General features: G+C 38.2%; 2 protein-coding genes and 1 pseudogene across 2 annotated transcripts; 2 read left to right on the top strand and 1 right to left on the bottom strand.

The window, feature by feature from the left end:
• Window positions 1-26,014, top strand: part of LOC147347353 (BOLA class I histocompatibility antigen, alpha chain BL3-7-like) — a 109,950-nt pseudogene that overhangs the window by 11,818 nt on the left and 72,118 nt on the right.
• On the top strand, window positions 1,223-2,167 carry LOC147347359 (olfactory receptor 2G6-like). Its single transcript, XM_086369825.1, has one exon. It carries the CDS (start codon window positions 1,223-1,225, stop codon window positions 2,165-2,167), a length of 945 nt encoding a protein of 314 aa, XP_086225951.1.
• Window positions 11,270-12,244, bottom strand: LOC147347358 (olfactory receptor 2B8-like). The gene has a single exon (XM_086369822.1). The coding sequence runs from the start codon at window positions 12,242-12,244 to the stop codon at window positions 11,270-11,272; it is 975 nt and encodes a 324-aa protein (XP_086225948.1).

Here is a 26,014-nt window from a genome sequence, read left to right as displayed (position 1 = left end):
TGAGGCAATTTTTAGGAAGGATAATTCTTTTCACAATATTCAAGAAGGCTATAACCCCTAAATTCCATTTCTAAAACCCTTACAGTTTTGAAACTTCTTCCATATTATCACTTCTTTGACAAAGTTATTTTGTGAATCTACTATACATACTAAATTCTTTTCCAGGCTATGGTACTATTATGAGATATTTCTCCTCATAGGTATTATATACTATTAATATCGTCTCGTGGTTTGTGTGTGGTGTGTGTGTCTATGAAAAAGAGAGACATACAGACAGACAGAGGTTGATTTCTAAAATGAGACCAGATGATTTTATCAAAAAGAGAATGATTAATGTGAGGTCTGAATTTATAGGAAGTGAACACGAAAGGTTGAAACAGTATTTGCTCTATCATATTAAGCAATTTTAAAAGACATAAGGAAAGAAAACAAAAACTCATTGGTGCTTTGCTGAGTTTTCACTGAAAGTGGTAACAATGAGAGTTTCTCAGGCTTAGTCCTCTGGAACATACAGTATGGACAGTGAATTCTAAATCACTTCCAATAAAAGTTTTCCAATCAATAGACATGATTACAGACTCCATATCAAAGGCTCCATGACTTTACTTATTAAAATATATTGTTCCCATTTCAATACAATTGTTCATAGTAAATTTTATTATCTGTGCATTTTCAGAAAGAAATATTTTTCTCTACACAAAGCAGAAGCAAGAAAGCCAGTCTAAATATTTCAATCGTCCAGAGAAGGACTAAGGCAGTACATATTTGTAACTTATTTCGAACATCTAGATTTAATTTTTGAGAAACTCGAGTTATCTTTGTAGTTCATACATCATAAAGACAGTATCCCCAGCAGTTAAGAACTCATATTTTAGAGTCTGTTGGAATCCTGCCTCTGTGATTTACTAAGTACATCACTCTGATAAAATCACTGCACCTCTTTAACCCTCAGTTCCTTCACATATTTAGCAGAAATCATGATAATGCCAAGCTCACAGAGTTGTTGTGGCAAATTGCATAGAAACTGCTTCTGTCAGTGCCTGAAACACAGAAGGTACTCTTATATAGTAACTCTCTAGCACCCCCTTGTTTGTCAACAAAAGAGTAACTGTGAAAAGATCTCAAGCTTCCTCACAAACTCTACTTACTCAGGGAAAAAGACGTGGATTAAACAAACAGCTTAACAGTATGGAGTTTGCTTAATTCCAACAAGTAGAGTACAATGGAAAGAGCTAACGACAGCACCTTCTCTGGATTCATTCTCCTGGGCTTCTCCAACCAGCCCCAGCTGGAAACGGCTCTCTTTGCGGTCATCCTGATCATCTACTCCTTGAGCTGTTTAGGCAATGGCGCCATTATGCTTTTGTCAACCATGGATCCTCACCTCCACACCCCTATGTACTTCTTCCTCTCCAACCTCTCTTTTATGGATCTTTGTCTGACTACTTGCACTGTTCCTCAGACTCTGGCCAACTTTAAGGGGAAGGACAAGACCATCACCTATGGCGGCTGTGTGGCCCAGCTCTTCATTGCCTTGGGACTTGGGGGAGTAGAGTGTGTCCTCCTGTCTGTCATGGCCTATGACCGCTATGTAGCTGTGTGCCGTCCCCTCCACTACATGGTGATCATGCATCCCCAGCTTTGCTTGCAGCTGGTTGTAACTGCTTGGCTTACAGGCTTTGGCAGTTCTGTAGTCCAGACAGCACTGACCATGACTCTTCCCCTCTGTGGTAAAAACCAAGTGGACCATTTCTTCTGTGAAGTTCCAGTGATGCTGAAACTGGCCTGCACCAACACCTCTGTCAATGAGGCTGAAGTCTTTGCTGTCAGTACCTTCTTCTTGGTGGTGCCCCTGTCACTCATCTTAGTATCCTATGGTCACATTACCCATACAGTCCTGAAGATAAAGTCGGCCCAAGGGAGACAGAAGGCTTTTGGAACCTGTGGTTCTCACCTAATGGTAGTGATTATTTTCTTTGGGACGCTCATCTCCATGTACCTTCAGCCTCCTTCCAGCTATTCACAGGATGTGAACAAAAGCATTGCACTGTTCTATACTCTGGTGACTCCCCTGCTTAATCCCCTGATTTACACTTTGAGAAACAAGGAAGTCAAAGGGGCACTAAGGAGACAAATGAGGAGAATCCTAGACTTGAGGCAGAGTTAAAGCAGTGCTTGCAGGCCCAGGAAGTTCTGCAATGGAACACTCCTGAGTGACTAAAAACTAGTTAATTTAATCCAACACATCCTTATAAAAGCACCAACCATGTGCAAGACAGTGTTCTGGGTACTTGAGATGTATCAGTGAGACAGAGGCTAAACCATTGAGCTAAACCTTTTGCTAGGGAGAATATATGTTAAATAAGATATTCTAAAAATAAACTATGGTATATCATGTACTACACAATAATGGGAATGAACAATAACTACACATACGAATACATGAATGATTCCTACAAACATGACTTACAGTGAGCAAACTAGATACAAAATAATTCCTACTGTATGATTCCATTTACATAAAATTCAACCCAACGAATCTCTGGGATTGAAAGTCAGAACAGTGGTTCCCCTGGGGACTGGGAGTTCTCCCTTGGAAGATATGTGGGGGAGGGGCATTCTGGAGTTCTGGTCAGGTTGTGATTCTTGATCTGGATGTTGGTGATATAAAGTATTCAATCTGTGAAAATTCATCAAACCTGAAGCTTAAAGTACTTGCACTTTCTGTATGGATGCTGGACTTCAAATCATTTACTTCTTAAAAGTTTTAAATAAACCAGATATTAGCAGAATACTTTGATTTTAAATGATCACACTAAGTATTTTTGTTACTTTCACATAAAATTTGGCTTTATCTTCTCAGTGATCTAAGTTTCTTCTATCCATTGACCATCTTTAATAGATTTAAAGTGTTTAGATATTAGCAATTTCTGGACAACTCAGATGAACCTTGTCTTGAAGACTTCAATTTAATGAAGAGATCAATTCAAGTTCATGTGTCCTGTGAGTCTCCCTGGTCTCTTCATTCCATGTAGATACTTAGTGACCAGGTCTTGAGACAAAAATCATACTGATAATTTTCAGATGAAAATTCTACTACTGGGAATTATATTGCCTTGAATTAAGTTTATCTTGACTGAAAAAGACGTGTATTGTGAATATTTGTATATTTCTATTTGTATAATGTAGCATACAAAAATGCATAATTTACTAGTAGCCAAAAATATTTTCATTTACCAGAGATTTTAGTACTTTTCAGTATTTAATAGCATATGATAAGAGGGCAGATACTGAAGGGAATTTATAAAACAATATAAAAAACAGAAATAATTGTCTGGTAAGCTCAATGTGCCTTTGTGCAAATATGTTCTCCTTAAATATTTCTTATTTAATATGGTAAATTGGATAGTTTTTCAGGTATTATTCTGCTAATGAAATAATAGAACAAGGATTTTTCTTTATTTAAGTGAAAATAGATTGCTGAATTGTTGAGGTCTGTACTATACTTTTCTCTGCTTGTACTAAATATGAGTGATTTCTGATTATATTTTTTGTAATACAGGAGATATGATTTTTTTATATCAACCCCTTGGAGTTTTCTTTCAAACCATCACAGCTAGACTCACTGATAACATAATCATTTTCTGGCACAAAAGTTCCATACTCTATAATCATCTAGATGCTTACATTTTTCCTTTTCAGCAAATAAATGCTGAAAATATATCATTTCATTCAAAGTAGCCATTTGTGAATTTCATTTCCCAATAAGGTGCATTAGGTTACAACTGACCAAAGTTCCCACTGCAAGTCCAGTCACTCCTCCTTAGCCACAGACTCAACCAAACATGGATCCATTTGATCTGTCATTCTCCATAAAGGATTTGAGCATCCAGCTTTTCTGGTATAGGAGTGGGTGGGAGGAAGTGCCTGAAACAACCCCTGGCCAATACTGACGAACAATTGTACTTGGAAAGGCCAAATTAATTGTACTTGGAAAGGCAACCATATTTCTGAAGCCATTAGAAAGTTGTGAGGTGATGAGGGTGATGTAGACATGAATAACAGAAAACACTGAACACTGAGGTGAGCTGAAGGGAAACTGCCTTTTTTTTTCTCATAGAGCATTTGATGAGACTTGATTGTCAGATGAGGATTGAGCATGGCCCATAGAGAGGGATTTTGCCACGAAAACATGAAAAGCTAAACACTCATGTAAGGCTAAAGTGACAAGCTGAAAACTAAAAGAGACTTAACTATGTGGCCAGATGTTTCCAGTGGACATTTCTATTTCCAGTGGGCTCCCTGGGAAGCCAGAAAGTCAGAACAAAGTTTAAAAAATATGGAACAATCTATCCTGCAACTCCATTGTGCTTCAGTTCATTTCGTGCAGTCGCTCAGTCGTGTCCAACTCTTTGCAACCCCATGAATCACAGCACGCCAGGCCTCCCTGTCCATCACCAACTCCCGGAGTTCACTCAAACTCAGGTCCATCGAGTTGGTGATGCCATCCAGCCATCTCATCCTCTGTCGTCCCATTATCCTCCTGCCCCCAATCCCTCCCAGCATCACAGTCTTTTCCAATGAGTCAACTCTTCACATGAGGTGGCCAAAGTACTGGAGTTTCAGCTTTAGCATCATTCCTTCCAAAGAACACCCAGGACCGACCTCCTTTAGAATCAGACTAGTTGGATCTCCTTGCAGTCCAAGAGACTCTCAAGAGTCTTCTCCAACACCACAGTTCAAAAGCATCAATTCTTTGGCGTTCAGCTTTCTTCACAGTCCAACTCTCACATCCATACATGACTACTGGAAAAACCATAGCTTTGACTAAATGGAACTTCGTTGGCAAAGTAATGTCTGTGCTTTTCAATATGCTATCTAGGTTGGTCATAACTTTCCTTCCAGGGAGTAAGCGTCTTTTAATTTCATGGCTTCAATCACCATCTGCAGTGATTTTGGAGCCCAAAAAAATAAAGTCCAACACTGTTTCCACTGTTTCCCCATCTATTTCCCATGAAGTGATGGGACCAGATGCCATGATCTTAGTTTTCTGAATGTTGAGCTTTAAACCAACTTTTTTACTCTCCTCTTTCACTTTCATCAAGAGGCTTTTTAGTTCCTCTTCACTTTCTGCCATAAGGGTGGTGTCATCTGCATATCTGAGGTTATTGATATTTCTCCCAGCAATCTTGATTCCCGCTTGTGCTTCTTGCAGCCCAGCGTTTCTCATGATGTACTCTGCATATGTTAAATAAGCAGGATGACAATATACAGCCTTGACATACTCTTTTTCCTATCTGGAACCAGTCTGTTGTTAAAAACTCACTAGGGTAAGGGGTCCTTTCTCTAACACATAGTCCTCTTCGGTAAGGCAGTTGCCAAATTTTGAAGCTTCATGAAGCAGAGGCTAAATAGCTAATCTAGATGTCTTTGAAGGGCAGAGCTTAATCTACAACAGTCTTTCAAGGCTGAGAAAATAAGACTCCTGAGACTTTCTGTCAAAACCCAGGAGAAGATTGTATCTCTTGTATCTCTAGAAGAGAACAAGATAAAGGCTGAATAGAACAAGGACCTACTGTACAGCTGAGGAAACTATAGCCAATATTCTGTAACTATTTTTGTACCTGATAAAGGTTAAGAATCTGAAAAACAATATATACACACACACACATTGTGATCATCATTTCATGATGTATGTAACTCAAATCACTATTCTATACATCTCAAACTTAAATTACTATTCTATACATCTCAAACTTATGCAATACTGTATAAAGGACATAAAGTCATACAACTTCTAGAAGAAAATATTATTCCTCAATGAGGCTGGAAGAAAGTAAAAGAATAGCTATCATTAAAAAGATAAAGGATAACAACAGTTGGTGAAGTTGGAAAAGGAACACCTTGTACTGTTGATGGGAATGTAAGTTGGTAAGCCACTATGAAAGATAATATGAAGATACCAAAAAAATAAAGATAGAACTTCCATGTTATCCAGCAATCCAAATTCTAGGTACACCAAATAAAATGAAATCACTATCTGCACTCCCATGTTCAATGGCCTCATTTTTCACAAAAGACAAGACAAAGAAAAAAAAATAGGTGACCAAAGAGGTGAATGGCTAAAGAAAAAGTTCTACGCATATCCAAAGGAATATTATTCATTAATGAGAAAGAATGAAATACTGCCCTTTGCAACAACATGGATGGACCTTGAGAGCATTATACTTAGTGAAATGTCAGAAGAGAAAGACAAATACTGTATGATCTCACATACATGTGGCATCAGAAAAACTGAACTTGTTACAAACAGAGGAAAGAATGGTGGTTACCAGAGGCAAAGAGATAGAAGAAATGGAGAGATATTAGCAAAAAGGTACAAACTTCCAGCCAAAAATTAGCTTCTGAGGAGTCAAAAAAATAAACTTTTTAAAAATTTTTAAGGGGAATAAATATTTGACAAGATAAAGATCATAGCTAACACTAAATAATAATCACTTTACCATATATAGGTATATCAAATCACACTTTGTACTCTTTAGACTTGCTCAATTTGTCTCTCATTAGATATAGAACAAAATAAATGAAAATAAGTTATTATTCATTTCTTTCATCCTACTTATTTTTTCTCTCTTAACTCAGATTTTCACTATTGATTAAGACAAAAATTTCTACGTAGTTAATAAATGAAAATACTCTAACTTTATTTATGTACAAAGACTGTCTTCTCTTTGTGCTCCCAATTTCAATCCAGAGCCTGAAAGAATGGCACTTCTAAAAGTTTAACATTTTGTGTATCCATCATAACAGCAAAAGGAGCATGATCTCTTCCATGAAGCTCTTTAGTGCAGCAAATTCTATCAATTTTCTTTTTAATGTGACTTGCAGGAATAAAAAATTACCACATTGACTTGTGTGTATTTGTCCTTATTTCTGAAAACACTGAAATTACACCATATATAAAACTGTATCTTCTAAGTGATATAAGCTAAAGAAAACATTTCCTTCTACTGTTCATCCTCAGGAAAGAGTCAAGAGATCAATCTAAAAGTGGTTGCATACAGAGTGCGTGTTTGTGGATGTTCACATCCAGCTGTGTGTAATCACTTAGTAATGTGTGTTATTTAAAGCCAAATAGAAACCAAAATAGAACATGCTGGGGAGGAATATGAGGAGAAATATTCTTTGGGAAGTACTGGAGGCTTTTTCCAAGATGGGGAGTAAATTGAGAGAGGTTGATCTCATGATAACAATGACACATTGATGACTATGGTGCTCCCTTTATTTATATTAAACCAAACAGAATTCTCATTGAGTGGATGCATCATTAAGAAACTTTCCAAAGAGAATCTTGGGAGACTATTGAACAATCCTCAAATGCAAGAAATAAGGACTGAAAAATATTTACTAAGCACTACTTGTGACCGGCTGACACAAAATCAGGACTGGGCTCCTGAGAAAGGTTTTGACAACTAACAGTGACATTGCATTGATCCTGAGTATCCCCAATAACCTAATCACTGGAAATGCCTAGGATGCTTCAGTGAGACTAAAGCCACAGGTATAAGCAACAGCTTCCCTGGTGGCTCAGAGGGTAAAGTATCTGCTTACAATGCAAGATACCCAGGTTCAACCCCCAAGGAAGATCCCTGGGTCAGGAAGATCCCTGAAGAACGAAATGTTATCCCACTCCAGTATTCTTGCCTGGGGAATGCCATGGACAGAGGAGCCTCATGGGCTACACTCCATCAGGTCACAAAGAGTTGGACACGACAGAGTGACTTTCACTTTTCACAACTGAAGAGTTTCACTCTCAAAAGAGGTTAAAATTACCCTCAAAAATGGTCACCTAAATAGAAGAACTTGCAGCTTCTAAATACATTGTGGATTTAATTCACTACAAAATGGTTAAAAGAATCCACCAAATAATATAAATCAGTAGAACAGATTGTTTAAAAGGAGCATGAATACCCAATCCCTATAGCTGCCTCAGGGACACCTTCCCCTGAACCCTCTGATTCAGGAGACATACAACTTCTCATTTCTGCATTTACACAGAGCACCCCTTTCCAGGAAACCACATTCACAAGACATTTCCATACACTGTGGTTCCGAGTCTGCCATATCAAGTTTGAACTATGCTACAATACTGAAAAGACGGAAGAAGCTCTCAGTCATAATACAAACAGGCATCAGAAAAGAGCACACCTACAGAGGAAAGAGTTGACAGAGAACTATAATCTGTTCTTCCGTCCTCAGTGACCCTGGTTAGAGCAGAACCCTGGGCAAACAAACAGTTAACACTGAAATCTACTGACTAGGAGATAAATGAGGATATTACAGGGGTCACTATATGCTGATTACCATTCTACTCATGTTTTTAGCAGGGTGGATAGGGTCTGTTTACAGTATACAGACTACAATTGTTCTAATGAATAAAAATCCTAAAAGCCAGAACATGACTACAAAGGTGAGGACACATATCAGGTGAGAAACTCTCAAGCCTTCCTTTGCTGATTTGTACGATACAAATTAAACAAGTGAGAGTCCCTCATTTATTTTATATATTCCATTTTAAAAACCTAAGTTCAGGAAGCAGTGTCTGACTGGTTTGGGGCCTCACAGACACTGCACATGTTGTTGCTCTTGTTTTGTATTATTTTCTAATTGTTGGTCAGTCTGGTGCTGGTTAAGAACTGTGTTTCATGGGAGTCTGACTGACACTTCAGGCTTCCAAGGTGGCACCTTACCTGAGCACACTGTGTTCACCTTGTGTTCCTCAGAAGGCAAAAATGATGAAAGATTATGACTTGCTCTTGGGCGTATTGACAGTTCTGAACTCCAGATGGGATCAAATAATTTAGCCAAGGCCTGGATACACCCACTGCAGCCATTTCACAGATATTAAGAATTCAAAAGGAGGGAATTCCTCAGCATTCCAGGGTATAGGCTCCATGCTTCTACTGCAGGGGCCATGGGTTCAATCCCTGTTCTGGGAACTAAAGAGGGACAGCTTGGAAAGGTAGATATCATTTGAAAAATTTACAAAATAGAACTGAGCTTTGAGTATGTGGTATCTTTTAAATGATTTTTTTTAATTATTTTAGCCTGAGATCTAGATACCTTTATTATCTGTAACTTATTCTAAAGTAATATACACATCCAAATGACACTCAGGCATTTGCTTAAAACAAATAAATCTGTTTGGTGGCAGTCCTTAGGAGCAGACAAGTAGCTGCTCACTCGGGAAAATAGGCTTTGTGACTTTATGTGACCTTGAGGGTTTCTGCACCAAAGAAAGTATCATTGAGGGATTTGTAAGTGACTATTTGGGCATAACTATCAAGAACTGATTGAGTAATGTGAGAGGGGGAAATTTCTCACCATTCAGAGTACAGAGCACTCCAAACTGCTTTTTATCAGGTGTATGTTCAGCATTACTGTGGGGTCAAAATCCTTGGTTTTACAAGTGTTTAATTCAAGGGTGAAGAGTGTGGTGCTGTTACAAATATAGATAAAATCTTGACCCTGTATATAATTTACCCACACTGCCATGTCCAGCTTGCAAGACCACTTCTCAGGCAAATTGGCCGAGAGGGTTCAAGACCAAGAGGACGGTTAGCTGCTAGGAGAGGGAACTGTGTGATAGTTGTCATGCTTTTGTCTCCACTAAGAGACACAAATGCACTTACTTGCCTAGTGGTACATGCTGGGGAAATCTACCAAAAATCATAAATATTTCTGTGATGATAGCACAATCAATGCTCTAACCTCCAGTGAAAAATACACTGTTCATGATATTTAACTGACACCAAAAAACAGAATCTATACCTGAAAATAAATTTATGCTGTAAATTGCACTTGAGTGGGGATCTAAGACCTAAAATGGCAGATTAATTTTTTTCTGGAATGTTTATTTTGTTACTCATAATTCAGAACTCTGTGACAGTTATTTCACAATTACACAGCTATTACTAAAGCTTAGTCATGTATTTTTAAATTAATAGACACAATATTTGTTTTTTCAATTTCCTTCTGATGAGTCTGAGGACATCTCCACAAAACATGGGATTTCCTGGGAATCAGGGGCCATTTCCAATATTTTTATACTTCACTAAATCCGAATTACACGGGACGTTTGGCAGAGGAGAGATTCTAAGGTCTTAACCAATTGATGCCTAAATCAAAGAGTTTATAAAATGGCATGACGAGAAAAATCTAAACATATTTTACCCTTTGAAACTTTTGCTGCATCACAGGAGGTAAAATGTGTAGAATATGCAGTAGAACTTGGGTCATATGCTGCTCAGATATAATGCCCTTAAAATTTCCTCATTTAAAAATCTCATTTTAGAGAGGAACTACGTGGTTCACAAAATTAAAATAACCAACTTTGTACCTCACATCAGTGTTTTTCTCCTGCTGTATACAAAAATACATGTAAGAACTACCTGGTGTTCTTACCAACAAAGGGCTACCAGTGGTCTGCCAGCAGTGCATCATACCCTTTGCTCAGTGAGTCCTACTGCTGCTGGTGCTGCTGCTGCTGCTAAGTCGCTTCAGTCGTGTCCGACTCTGTGCGACCCCGTAGACGGCAGCCCACCAGGCTCCTCTGTCCATGGGATTTTCCAGGCAAGAGTACTGGAGTGGGGTGCCATTTCCTATGCACGGCCGTCTCTGAAGTGATCCTACACAATATGGCGGCTGCACTGCTTAGGTTACAGTTGCACCTGATGTCTGAATGGCTTTGCCAAAAATAATGCAGCAAGATTTTCTTTGAGATTCAACTTTATTTTCCCCACAAGTGCTCCACCTACATCAGTGAAAAACGTCTGATCAAATCATCAAACCATGGAATTTCAGTAGAGGCATGATCCAAATAAACGAATGAATGTTAATTAGTAATAATATTCCTTACAGTGTTTCAGTGGTTTTATGTTCTTATTTGGGCTTCATATAATATAAACGCATGTCTTTTTGCAAATAGATGTGGAACAATGTACCCAAATGAGAGTGCAAATAAAAATCTTTGGAGCTGTTAAAACAGTAACTACAAAGCAGATGCTGTCAGAACATTGAAACAGCATCTCTGGAAGTTGAAATGCATACATGAACTTAGAATCCGAACATTCACTTTTCAACAGGAATGAAGGAGACAAATTCCCTGCAGAGTTGCCAAAGGAAATTTTAGATAACTCATGGGGCATACATATATCTCTGAATAGTTCTGGCGTTCAAAGTCTTTCCATTAAACTGTCCCCCTCAGCCATCATCTGGAGTCAGAGTCCTTCCAAAGCACCTTCTTCATCGCTCCCTTCACATCCCTGTTCCTCAGCGTATATATGAGGGGGTTGGTCATGGGGATAATGACAGTGTAGAAGAGAGACATGAACTTTTCCTGATCCTGGGAGTCGCTGCTGCTGGGCTGAAAATACACAGAGATGGCTGTGCCAAAGAACAGGGAGACCACCGTGAGGTGGGATCCACACGTGCCAAATGCTTTTCTCTGCCCTGCAGTGGACTTTATTCTTAACACGGCCCTGACAATCCGACCATAGGAGAACATGATTAATGAAACAGGTGTGAGAAGAGTGATGACACTGCCAAAAAATGTCATATACACATTCATGGTGGTGTCAACACAGGCAAGTTTGAGAAAAGGAGGGATCTCGCAAAGGAAATGGTCTAATTTATTTCTCCCACAAAGTGGTAAAAGGAAGATGAGCACTGTCTGTAACAAGGAATTGGCAAAACCAATGATCCATGAAGCAAAAGCCATCAAGGCACACAGACGAGGGTGCATGATTACTGTATAGTGAAGGGGCCTGCAAACAGCTGCATAGCGGTCAATTGCCATAACTCCTAGGAGAATACATTCTGTACATCCCAAACCCAGAGAGATGAACATTTGAACTACACAACCACCAAAGGAGATGGATTTGTCTGCTCCACTGAGATTAACCAAGAACTGGGGAACAATGCTGGTGGTGTAGCACATGTCCAAAAAACTCAGGTTAGAGAGGAAAAAGTACATCGGGGTGTGAAGACGTGGGTCCAAGTAGGACAATGCAATGATGGTTGTGTTTCCCAGCAAAGTGAAGATGTAGAAAATCAAAAGAATTACCAAGAGGACGAGCTCAAGTTGAGGCCTGTCAGAGAAACCTAGTAGGATAAACCCAGTGAAAGAACTTCCATTTTTCTGTTCCATCCTTTGCTGGCACAAGGCTCCTGTCAAACCAGGCATTTAGCAATTTATAAAAGGTATTTTCCAAGAAAGAGCAGTGTTGAAGAGGAAAATCTATCATGTTCAAAGGCATGGCCACAGGATTTTATATACAACTATTTGAATAAATCATGTACCCATTGAAATTGATATATATTAACTCAATTAGTTCTATACTATTCACAAAAAGTTATATATTGATATTTAATACAAGAAAATAATAAATAAAATACTAAGATCAAATAATGAAACTTGGTTTGCATCAATCATAGATATAATATGTCTTTCAGATTGAGATTAATAGGATTGAAGTACAATCATTATATATATACATTTTAGAGAAATTGGAAGTAAGGAAAAATCAAGGCAGAATGATTAGAAAGAGTAAGAAAGATGTAGACAGAGGGAGAAAGTTTATTTTAAATATGTTTTTCATTATTCTACGTAACTGTATGTGTATATATCTCACATGTAATTGAATAATACAAAAAATCTCTAAAATGCATTCAGATATAGAATAGTATAAGCTAGAATGTACTTATACAAAGATTATATTACATTTGAAGTATCACTAAGAGTGCTGCATGCAAACATTTTGGCAGAATTGTTGTCTCTCTACTCTTAATACATTATATTTGTGAATGCTATACTCCAATCTTTCTGTATAGTAGTAAAAAATAAACTGTTGAGAGTTTGAAAATATTACCATTCAATTACAGTGCTTAACGCTTGCCCTTGAGATAACTAAAATTACTACACCAATTTAACAAGAACTCCAAAACTTTATTCACTGTGCATAGTCAGTTCATGGGCTTTCCTGATGACTCACCAGTAAAGAACCTGCCTGCTAATGCAGGAGATACAGGAAATGTGGGCTCAGTCCCTGCATTGGGAAGATACACTGGAGAAGAAAATGGCAACCCACTCTAGTACAGAGAAACTGGTGGGCTACAGTCCATGGAGTCATAAAGACTCAGACATGACATAGTGACTAAATAACAAAAATAGTTCACAGCAGAAGTTCAAAACCCAGTGATCATCATTTACCTCTTCTTTCTGTTGATTTCATTTTCACTTATTATCAGCAACTAAAAGCCTGGAATTCCTAAAGAAGATAGGATTATGCGCTATCAACATTTTAATCAAGATAAATATTTTTTAAAGATATCCAATTGTGTAATCTGTGCACAAAGTGTAATGGTGTACAACACTCCCTATGATAAATATTTAGATAGATAAATATATACAAACACAGATGCACTGTCAGTGCAATGACAGGTCAAAGATAGGATGTAAAACTAAAAGTATTAATAATATGAGGGAAGATATAAGGAAAAGTACACTTTGGTATTATAAAAATCTAAGAACATCCATTTACATTAGGTTAATTTTATGTATGCACCTTTCTGGGAGCTATCTTGAAACATTACTTACATCAAACCAAATGCAACACCAGCCCTAAGGTTAGCTGATTACCGTATTCATCTACCTATTTATTATTGCATAGACATGATCATTGGTATTCTCTGGTGGCTCAGATGGTAAAGAGTCTACCTGCAATGCGGGAGACCTCTGTTTGATCCCTGGATTGGTAAGATCCCCTGGAGAAGGAAATGGCAACCCACTCCAGTATTCTTGCCTGGAAAATCCCATGGACAGAGGAGCCTGATGGGCTACAGTCCAAAGGAGTGAAAAGAGTTGGACACAACTGACCGACTTCACTTTCACTTTTTCATGATCATACATTAACTTAAGCAACATAAGAAAGTATGTAATTCAGTTCTATTGCATTCAAATGATTAGGCACATAGTGCATTTTTAATTCTTCTAAGGCTTTCAAACTTTGAATCTGAATTGGGTGTAGACCCGCTGCTGTGTGAAAGAAATTGATACAATATTGTCATAAAATAAATGTTAATAAAAACTGAGTAAAGGAAAAAGTGTGAAAGTGTTACTCACTCAGTCACGTCCAACTCTTTGTGACCCTGTGGACTGTAGCCCACTAGGTTCCTCTGTCCTTGGGATTTCCAGGCAAGAATACTGGAGTAGGTTGCCATGCCCCCTCCAGGGGATCTTCCTGGCCCAGGGATTGAACCCACATTTCTACTCACACTTCTTTTGTCTCCTGCATTGGCAGGCAGGTTGTTCACCGCTAGTGCCACCTGGGAAGCCATTAATGAAGGAAAAGTAAGAGCCAAATGTACAAGCTGGATTTACAAAAGGCAGAGGAACCAGAGATCCAATTGCCAATATTAGTTGGATCATAAAAAAGCAAGGAAATACCCCCAAAATTCTACTTCTGCTTCACTGACTACACTAAAGCCTTTGACTGTTGGACCACAACAAACTGTGGAAAATTCTTAAAGAGATGGGAATACCAGACCACCTAACCTGTCTTCTGAGAAACCTGTATGCAGGTTTCATACAAGAAGCAACAGTTAGAACCAAACATGGGATATGGACTGTTTCAAAATTGGGAAAGGAGTACATCATGCCTGTGTATTGTTATCCTGCTTATTTAACATATACAGAGTACATCATGTGAAATGCCAGGCTGAATGGCTCACAAGCTGGAATCAAGACTGATTGGAGAAATATTGAAAACCTCAGATACACAGATGATACCACCCTGATGGCAGAAAGCAAAGAGGAACTAAAGAGCCTCTTGATGAAGGTGAAAGAGGAGAGTGCAAAAGCTGGCTTAAAATTTAACATTCAAAAAACTTAAGATCATGGCATCTGGGCCCATCACTTCATGGCAAATAGATGAGGAAAAAATGGAAACAATGACAGATTTTATTTTCTTGGGCTCCAAAATCACTACAGATGGTGACTGCAGCCTTGAAATTAAAAGACCCTTGCTCCGTGAAAGAAAAGCTGTGGCAAACTTAGATAGTGTATTAAAAGCAGAGACATCACTTTACTAACAAAGGTCCATACACTCAGAACTATGGTCGTGTATGGATGTGAGAATTGAACCATGAAGAAGGGTGAGTGCCAAAGAATTGATGCTTTTGAATTGTGGTACTGGTGAAGACTCTTGGACTGCAAAAGTCCCTTGGACTGCAAGGAGATCCAGCCAGTCAATCCTAAAGGAAATCAACACTGAATGTTCACTGGAAGGACTGATGTTGATGCTGAAGCTCCAATACTTTCACCACCTGATGTGAAGAGCCAACTCATTGGAAAAGACTCTGATTTTGGAAAAGATTGAGCACAGGAGGAGAAGGCATCAACAGAGGATGAGATGGTTAGATAGCATCATTAACTCAATGGGCATGAACTTGAGATGGTGAAAGACAGGGAAGCCTGGCATGCTGCATTCCTGGGGTTGCAAAGTCCGACCTGACTGAACGACTGAACAACAACCACAAAGACTCAAATGAAAGAAGAGGTAGTAGTGGAGGGGCCCTGGGGAATATTCCTTCATCAATGGTGTAAATGTCCTCCATGTCCCATACTTTAGTGGTAAGGAAAGAAAAAAAAAAAGATCAGAAATATAAAAAGGACACATAATAGAAATTTAATACATCATGTATGAGAAGGATTAAGCTAATCTAACTTAACACTCAATCACAGAACAGTATGGAAGAGCACTAGTTCACACACCTCCAAAAACAATACTTAATTAAAAATTCTCACATTTAAAGTTTGAAAAATTAAAGTATCCAAAATTTGAAGGCTGGAAAGATATGCTGCTTGTAGCTAATAATGCTGGGATTCCCTGGTGGTCCAGTGGTGAAGAGTCTGCCATGCAATGTAAAGGACACAGGTTTGATCCCTGGTCAAGGAAGATCCCTCATGAGCAGGACAACTATGATTCCACATGCGCGGGGCAGCTATGCCCATCCGCCACAACTACTGTCTCCTGCACCACAACTACTGAAGCTCGTGCTCCACAACAGGAGAAAAAAACTCACTGAGAAGCCGGCGCACCACAGCTAGAGAGTAGCCTCTGCTCACTGCACCTGCAGAAAGCCTGTGAGCAGCACCCAAGATCCAGTGCAGTCAAAAATTAAATGAGTAAATACAGAAATAGTTTTGAAAATAATAGTAATAATGCCAGCACTGTTGGTATTGTTGATTGTTTGATATGCACTACAACTTTTACATGCATAATCTCAACTATCTCCAAAACAGTTTGACATTTATTACTGTTACCCTTCTATATTTGAAGAAATAGACTAAAGTGGTTAAGCAGCTTAGCCAAGATTATTAAAATCCTAAATTTGTAAACAAAAATTAGGTCTCTTGGATATCAAAGTTTGTGTTTTTAGCAAACACATTGCTTTATTGCCAGACATGAATATATTAAAATTCAGAGGACACCACTGCACATGGCAGGGTTTACAATTTCATAAGATTTCATTCTTCCTTTGATTTCTTATAAGAATGTGGTCTGTGGTATTCACAGATCTATATAGAAAAAAATTTATAATAGAATTATAAATTTTTGACAGTCTAAATGTGCAATGACAGGATATATTCCCTGACACACTTTCTCAGAAGAGCAAATACAACCTATAGCTCAGTCTCATGAACATATACACAAATACTGACACATTCATCCTAGATGAACTGCTGGAAAATTTTTCTAAATGTACCTCATAAAGGAAGCATTCACCAAAGTGAAGGGCAAATATAAAATGTTATTTCTTCAAAGGAAAACAGCAACACAAAAATGGACCAGTGTAATAAAATGATGATATATTTTATCATCATATCAATAAGGACCAGAAAGGCAGTTGATAAAAGATAAAATCCTGTCAAGATGAAGTTGTTCAAACCATTTGCAATTATACAGAGTAATATTCGTTTATTAGAAAAGGGATGCTGAATGACCAGGTATCTGACAGGTCTAAAAATCAATGATTTTAGACTGAAAAATTTAATGTCAGACAACAAACAAAAGCAACACCAACTAAAACAGAAAAAAAGAATGTAATGTCTTTGTATGTTACAAATGATTCCGGTCCAAGTGGAGATTACACTGGAAGGTAATTAGGATACCAATGTCATATTTGCTTCTTTAAATATTTTTTCTCTAAAGAAATTCAGGAAATTATCCCTTCCTGAGGACACCAGATATGGGAAACTTCAAGATGCATCATCGCAATGATCTCAAGAGTACATTCTGCTGGCCTGGGTCACACCAATCCCTTGCTCCTTCCCTACTCAGCACCCGCCCTTCCTAAAGCTGTTTGCACAACCACAGAAGGCAACGTTCCAAGGTAAGGAATATTATTTGGCTGAGGTTAAGTGGGAAATTTTTATCTCCTTCCTACCACATTTAAAGAATTCTGCTCTTTAATTGGGAATTATCATCTATGTTAAAATACATATCAACTGACCTAACGTAATAAGGAATACTGATATGTAGGAGACAAACTACATAAACAATAAAAACTAGAAATATTAAGCACATTCATCCTAGCTACAGGAACAACAAATACTATCCTTGGTAACCATCATGATATGACATGAAATAGGCAAATTCTGCTATACAAGCTACATATCAATAAATACTTGGATACAAAGTGAAATAAATGAAAAAATCAAAGTATATGTGTGTATATATAGAAAATATCAAGTGGGTAAAATTGAACAGATTCTACAAAATAAAGATGACATCTTACATAACAATTATTTTTTAAAAGAATATAATAGAAATTATATGTCACAAGAACACAATTCTACTATACTAATTAAGAGAAGAGACATCAAGTGAGAGAGGTTAAATGTTTAATACAGACACATATCAGTGCTAGAGGTATATTTACAGTTATAATAACTGTATATTACTGACAATAATATAACTCAAATTGTAGTGGAAGAAGTATTTCAAGAAAACTAGCTACTTGCTGTGCAAACCAAACATTTTAAAGACAAAAGATCTCAAGATAATGTCTCTTTAAGAGATCTCAAATTATGCAACATTCACTGATAAATTTCAAGTTCAAACTCTACCCTATCCAGTTCCTCAAGGAATCCTGAAAAGGTGCAGACAAAATCCCTGCAACCTCAGAGCCATAACTGAATCACCTTTGCCTTAATAATCTCCTGTCTCAGCTTAACTCCAATACATTAGGACTGGTCCCTAATGGCAATGCAGGACTTATAAATGAGGAGCAAATGGGTCTATCATGGTATCAGAAATAACAGTTCTAATCACTATGGACAACATTTGGCCAGGTTGGGAAGGAGAGGCTGAAGTAGGAATTCCTTTGCAAGCTGTTTATTGATTGAATGTTCTCAGGATAAAGAGAATCAAAGAGCAAAATAGAGCAAATAATGCTGCTAAGCAAGGATGTGATCGCAAATGGAATAGAATAAGCCTGGTCCCAGAGAAATCTAGAACAGGACTCTCCAACAACTATGCTGATAAAAAGTATTCTATCTTCACTAATACAATCACTGCTACCCACGTGTTGCTGACTGAGCATTTCAAGGGTGGCAGCTAAGGAATGAAAGTTTAAATTTAAATTTAATTCAGGTTAATTTAAATACCTAGTCATTTAAATGTGACTAGTTACTAGTATACAGAATAACAAGCTGTTGAGCATGCATTGTGTCAGATGTAGCTCCACTTGACCCAAAGGCAATCTTTTATATATCCCAAGGATCTGTCATTGACTGCAAGCTGCCCCAACCAAGTTCAGGAGACCTCCTGGCAATGTGGCTCCCATTCAATGATGGCAATTTTCTGAAGAAGGAATGGGCTCTGAAGCTATCGGTCAATACTCATGACAAATATGGTGTGGACCAGTGCACCCACCAGCCAGTAGAAAAGATCTGATCTGGACACTGAAAGCATTCATACAAAACCTAGAGTCTATTCATACAAAATGTAGAGTCCATTCATAAGTGTGTGCAAGGATGAAAGGACAGTCACCAGTGTACAATACACATCACCTCAGTGCAAGGCCATCAGAAAATTGTCATTTGCCTAATTCACCAATGAATTAAACATTCAGATCACCTTTTCTGGCCCACGTTTCTCCTCTCAAATTGATATTTCTCCTCAATTGAAGAATGATCATTTTTCATTAACAATAAATTCAAAAATGCATTGACACAATTACCAACAAATGGACATTCATTGTTGTAACTGTCAAACCAGCATTTGGAAGATTACTTATGTTATTTCTTTGAGAAAATGAACATTTTAAAACTACAGATATTGACAATATACTTTAAGAAACATTCTGCAATTTCACAGCAAATAGGAGCTGAGGAAAAAGTGAAAGTGTATAGTCTAATAAGTTCACATTCACATATATGCTATTATTCAATTACTGAAGGACATGTTTTATGACAGCCAAATATCCTGAATTTAAATTGTTTCATATATCCATATTGAGACCCGGGAGCACAAAGTTGGCTTCCATAAGGAACACTTAAGTTGAGTTCTTAAATTTGGTGAATTTCTATAGGAGTTTCTGTTTGTTTTGCCAACTGTCATGTATGTTACTCAATTTAGCCTTTCAGGAACACTTGCAACTGAAAACAAACTCACTTACCAATTTCTAAAGTACCACAGAGATCGAGTTCCTGTCCTCTCAGTCTTATTCCCCTTATGTGAGTGTCCTAAGCTCGTTCCCTATCTCATTTCCAGTTCCTGCCTTTAATACAGTACTGGGCATTGGAACCTGGGTATATAGACTAAGGATGCAGGTTGTATGAAATGGGTACACAAGTTGACTCTGCTAACTTGGAATTGGAATGTCCTTAAATTTCCTTAAGCAAGAAGATGCTTTCTCTTGATAACTTCAAATATCTTCACACGATACTGAAGATCAGCATTGTGTCTAGCTGGTAGGATGACATGGGAAGGCAATTTCAAACTCTCAGGATTCCTTCTGAATATAATGTCTTGGCTCTATGATGGAGAGCTCATTATGAAAGCATGAGATTGGTATGAAACTGCAGTAAAACTGGTCTGGTTAAAATAGTTTACCTGAGTGAAGTCTCTGAGGAATGTATGTCCTGAACTGTTAATTAGCTGATGTCACCTAGCTGCCCAGAGATGACAATCCTCAGGGAAAATGAATATCAAGGAGAATGCAAGAGGATACCTAACCTGCCTCTTTTATAACTTCTCATAATTGTCAGAGGTCGGATAATTCCCTTGACTTCTCAGTTACCTTAACTCTCCTCTTTAATTGTTTAGATATTTTACTAAACACTTGAGATTTTTTTCTACCTTTGCAAAAAAAAATTATCCATATATAAATAAGAATTCATTAAGTTTCTTAATTTTAAAAGTAAATTAATTTTTATCTAATATTCATAACCAACTTTTAATGGATCACAGAGTTACCAATTAGGCAGTTCCTATCTAATCTTTAAGGTAAATATATTAAAAGTCAGCCACCACATTTTACTCCCAAACTTCTAATATGGCTAAGGAAAAACTACCAATCCTCTATGACATTATTCAAATTCTATCTGAAAGTTGTAATGATTTACATAAACAAACAGAAAAATTATTGACTTTTTAAATAAAACTTCCATGGTTTGTTTAAGTTCAACTCAATTTTGCATTTATTTCCACATGACTGAGTTAAACAAGATAGCTATAATTGTTAAAGTAAACTGAAGGAAACTTGATGGATATTGTGTGTTTTGAAGTTTGAAGATCAATTAATTTCAAAACAACTTATACACTTGACTATACAGGCAAAAGGCAGAATTAATTAGCATCTGTCCATGGAAGGCTTTAGCTGTACCATCAAAAGCAGCTTCAAAAAATATATAATCTCTTTTCCCCACTAGAACACATTTTCTTTCAAACTAATAGACAACTTCTAATTAGTAGTATAAGCTATCTCAGGAAAAGCTATTTAAATTTGAAGTATCTTGGGTTTTATATGCCATTAATCAGACAAGTATACAGATCTTCTATAACTAATTTACATGCTATAGCCAAGCATTTCCCATAGAACCATAAATGCCAGTTTTTTCTAAATAACATTCTACCCATAGGGAGAAATTATCTTTTCCTTAAAATACTCTTAGAGTAGAATTTTCTCAGTAATCTCTCTACTAGTTAAATTCCATTGTAATATTTATAAGGAGGTCAAGTAAAGATTAGTATTGCATAGGGTGTCCAGAGATGAAGGGAATTACAGACCTGCAATTAACATTTCTTCCTATTTCCATCTTGATGTTGCAAATATTAATTGGAAAAATAATGTTGGATAATAATTTGACATTATCTAGAATGTGATGTGGATGTGACAGATGATGGAAGTAAAGTCCAATGCTGAAAAGAGCAAAATTGCATAGGAACCTGGAATGTTAAGTCCATGAATCAAGGCAAACTGGAAGTGGTCAAACAGGAGATGGCAAGAGTTAGCATCAAAATTTTAAGAATCAGCTAACTAAAATGGACTGGAATGGGTGAATTTAACTCAGTGACCATTATATCTACTACTGTGAGCAAGAATTCCTTAGAAGAAATGGAGCAGCCATCAGAGTCAACAAAAGAGTGCAAAATGCAGTACTTGGATGCAATCTCAAAACTAACAAAATGATCCCTGTTCACTTCCAAGGCAAACCATTCAATATCACAGGAATCCAAGTCTATGCCCCAAGCAGTAATGCTGAAGAAGCTGAAGTTGAATGGTTCTATAAAGACCTACCGGAGAAGGCAATGGCACCCCACTCCAGTACTCTTGCTTGGAAAATCCCATGGACAGAGGAGCTTGTTAGGCTGCAGTCCATGGGGTCGCTAAGAGTCGGACATGACTGAGCGACTTCACTTTCACTTTTCACTTTCATGCATTGGAGAAGGAAATGGCAGCCCACTCCAGTGTTCTTGCCTGGAGAATCCCAGGGACAGGGGAGCCTGGTGGGCTGCCATCTATGGGGTCACACAGAGTCGGACACGACTGAAGTGACTTAGCATAGCATAGCATAAAGACCTACAAGACTTACAAGAACTAACACCTAAAAGAGATGTCCTCTTCATCATAGGGGACTGGAATGCAAAAGGAGGAAGTTAAGAGAAGTAGGCAAATTAGGCCTTGGAGCGCAAAATGAAGCAGGTCAAAGGCTAACAGAGTTTTGCCAAGAGGACACACTGGTCATAGCAAACACCCTCTTCCAACAACACAAGAGAAGACTCTACTCATAGACATCACCAGATGGTCAATACCAAAATCAGATTGATTATATTCTTTGCAGCCAAAGAAGGAGAAGCTCTATACAGTCAGCAAAACCAAGACCAGGAGCTGACTGTGGCTCAGATCATGAACTCTTTATTGCCAAATTCAGACTGAAATTGAAGAAAGTTGGGAAAACCACTAGACTGTTCAGATGAGTTCAGTTCAGTCACTCAGACGTGTCCGACTCTTTGCTACCCCATGGACTGCAGCACGCCAGGCTTCCCTGTCCATCACCAACTCCAGGAGTTTACTCAAACTCATGTCCATTGAGTCAGTGATGCCATTCAACCATCTCATCCTCTGTAGTCCCCTTCTCCTCCTCCTGCAATCTTTCACAGCATCAGGGTCTTTTCAAATGAGTGAATTCTTTGCATCAGGTGGCCAAAGTATTGGAGTTTCAGCTTCAACATCAGTCCTTCCAGTGAACACTCAGGACTGATTTTCTTTAGGATGGACTCTTTGCATCTCCTTACAGTCCAAGGGACTCTCAAGAGCCTTCTCCAACACCACAGTTCAAAAGCATCAATTCTTCGGCGCTCAGCCTTCTTCCCAGTCCAACTCTCACATCCATACACGACCACAGGAAAAACCATAGCCTTGAGTAGATGGACTTTTGTTGGCAAAGTAATGTTTCTGTTTTTTAATATGCTGTCTAGATTGGTCATAACTTTTCTTCCAAGAAGTAAGTGTCTTTTTATTTCATGGCTGCATTCAACATCTGCAGTCATTTTGGAGCCCCAAAAAATAAAATCAGCCACTATTTCCACTGTGTCCCATCTATTTCCCGTGAAGTGATGGGACCAGATGCCATGATCTTAGTTTTCTGAATGTTGACCTTTAAGCCAACTTTTTCACTCTTCTCTTTCACTTTCATCAAGAGGCTCTTTAGTTCCTCTTCACTTTCTGCCATAAGGGTGGTGTCATCTGCATATCTGAGGTTATTGATATTTCTCCCAGCAATCTTGATTCCAGCTTGTACTTCATCCAGCCCAGCTTTTCTCATGATGTATTCTGCATATAAGTTAAATAAGCAGGGTGACAATATACAGCTTTGACGTACTCCTTTTCCTATTTGGAACCAATTTGTTGTTCCATGTCCAGTTCTAACTGTTGCTTCTTGACATGCATACAGATTTTCAGGAGGTAGGTCAGGTGGTCTGGTATTCCCATCTCTTGAAGAATTTCCCACAGATTGTTGTGATCCACGCAGTCAAAGGCTTTGGAATAGCCAAAAAAACAAAAGTAGATTTTTTCTGGAACTCTCTTGCTTTTTCAATGATCCAGCGGATGTTGGCATTGTTGATCTCTGGTTCCTTTGCCTTTTCTAAAACCAGTTTGAACATCTGGAAGTTCACGGTTGACATATTGTTGAAGTCTGGCTTGAAGAATTTTGAGCATCACTTTACTAGCATGTGAGATGAGTGCAATTGTGTGGTAGTTTGAGCATTCTTTGGCATTGCCTTTCTTAGGGACTGGAATGAAAACTCACCTTTTCCAGGCCATTCAGGTATGACCTAAATCAAATCCCTTACAATTGTACAGTGGACATGACAAATAGATTCAGTGGATTAGATCTGATAGAAAGAGTGCCTGAAGAACTATGGACGGAGGTTTGTGACATTGTACAGGAGGCAGTGATCAAGATCATCCCCAAGAAAAAGATATGCAAAAAGGTAAATTGGTTGTCTGACAAGCCTTACAAATAGCTGTGAAAAGAAAAGAAGCTAAAGGCAAAGGAGAAAAGGAAAGATATACCCATTTGAATCAGAGTGCCAAAGAATAGCAAGGAGATATAAGAAAGCCTTCCTCAGTGATCAGTGCAAAGAAATAGAGGAAGACAATAGAATGGGGAAGACTAGAGATCTCTTCAAGAAAATTAGAGATACCAAGGGAACATTTCATGCAAAGATGAGCACAATAAAGGACAGAAATGGTATGGACCTAACAGAAGCAGAAGATATTAAGAACAGGTGGCAAGAATACACAGAAGAGCTGTACAAAAAAGATCTTCATGACCCGATTAATCACGATAGTGTAATCACTCACCTAGAGCCAGACATCCTGGAATGTGAAGTCAAGTGGGCCTTAGGAAGCATCATTACGAACAAAGCTAGTTGAGATGATGGAATTCCAGATGAGTTATTTCAAATCCTAAAAGATGATGCTATGAAAGTGCTAGACTCAATATACCAGCAAATGTGGAAAACTCAGCAGTGGCCACAGGACTGGAAAAGGTCAGTTTTCATTCCAATCCCAAAGAAAGGCAATGCCAAAGAATGCTCAAACTACCGCACAATTGCACTCATCTCACATGCTAGCAAAGTAATGCTCAAAATTCTCCAAGCCAGGCTTCAACAGTAAGTGAACCGTAAACTTCCAGATGTTCAAGCTGGTTTTAGAAAAGGCAGAGGAACCAGAGATCAACAATGCCAACATCCGCTGGATCATTGAAAAAGCAAGAGAGTTCCAGAAAAAATCTACTTTTGCTTTTTTGGCTATTCCAAAGCCTTTGACTCTGTGGATCATAACAATCTGTGGGAAATTCTTCAAGAGATGGGAATACCAGACCACCTGACCTACCTCCTGAAAATCTGTATGCATGTCAAGAAGCAACAGTTAGAACTGGACATGGAACAACAAATTGGTTCCAAGTAGGAAAAGGAGTACGTCAAAGCTGTATATTGTCACCCTGCTTATTTAACTTATATGCAGAATACATCATGAGAAAAGCTGGGCTGGATGAAGTACAAGCTGGAATCAAGATTGCTGGGAGAAACATCAATAACTTCAGATATGCAGATAATACCATCATTATTGCAGAAAGCAAAGAAGAACTAAAAAGCCTCTTGATGAAAGTGAAAGAGAAGAGTGAAAAAGTTGGCTTAAAGGTCAACATTCAGAAAACTAAGATCATGGCATCTGGTCCCATCACTTCATGGCAAATAGGTGGGGAAATGATTTAAAAAGTGAAAGACTGTATTTTTTGGGGCTCCAAAATCACTGGAGATTGTGACTGTAGCCATGAAATAAAAAGTTGCTTGGTCCTTGGAAGACAAGTTTTGGCAAACCTAGACAGCATATTAAAAAGCAGAGACATTACATTTCCAACAAAGGTCCATCTAGTCAAAGCTATGATTTTCCAGTAGTCAGGTATGGATGTGAGAGTTGGACTATAGAGAATGTTGAGCGCTGAAGAATTGATGCTTCTGAACTGTGGTGTTGGTGAAGACTCTTGAGGGTCCCTTGGACTGCAAGGAGATCCAACCAGTCCATCCTAAAGGAAATCAGGTCTGAATATTCACTGGAAGGTGACCCTGATGCTGTGAAAGATTGAAGAGGGGAGGAGAAGGGGACCACAGAGGATGAGTTGTTTGGATGGCATCACCAACGAGATGGACATGAGATTGAGTAGGCTCCGGGAATTGGTGATGGACATAGAAGCCTGGCGTGATGCAGTCCATCGGGTCACAAAGAGTCAGCTGAGTGACTGAACTGAACTGAGAAAAGCTTATTTGCAATTACATGCATTTTTCCTATGCTACTTTTTAAAATTCTTATTTTATATTGGAATATAATACACTGAAAGCATAATCTATTTTTTTAATCTACAAATGAGGACTCA

This window comes from Bos grunniens, chromosome 23 (genome assembly GCF_055505025.1).
Source record: "Bos grunniens cultivar Pamir isolate PY7600 chromosome 23, Bosgru_T2T1.0, whole genome shotgun sequence".
In the NCBI taxonomy this organism is placed as follows: Eukaryota; Metazoa; Chordata; class Mammalia; order Artiodactyla; family Bovidae; genus Bos; species Bos grunniens.
This window is presented reverse-complemented; position numbering and strand designations above follow the sequence as displayed.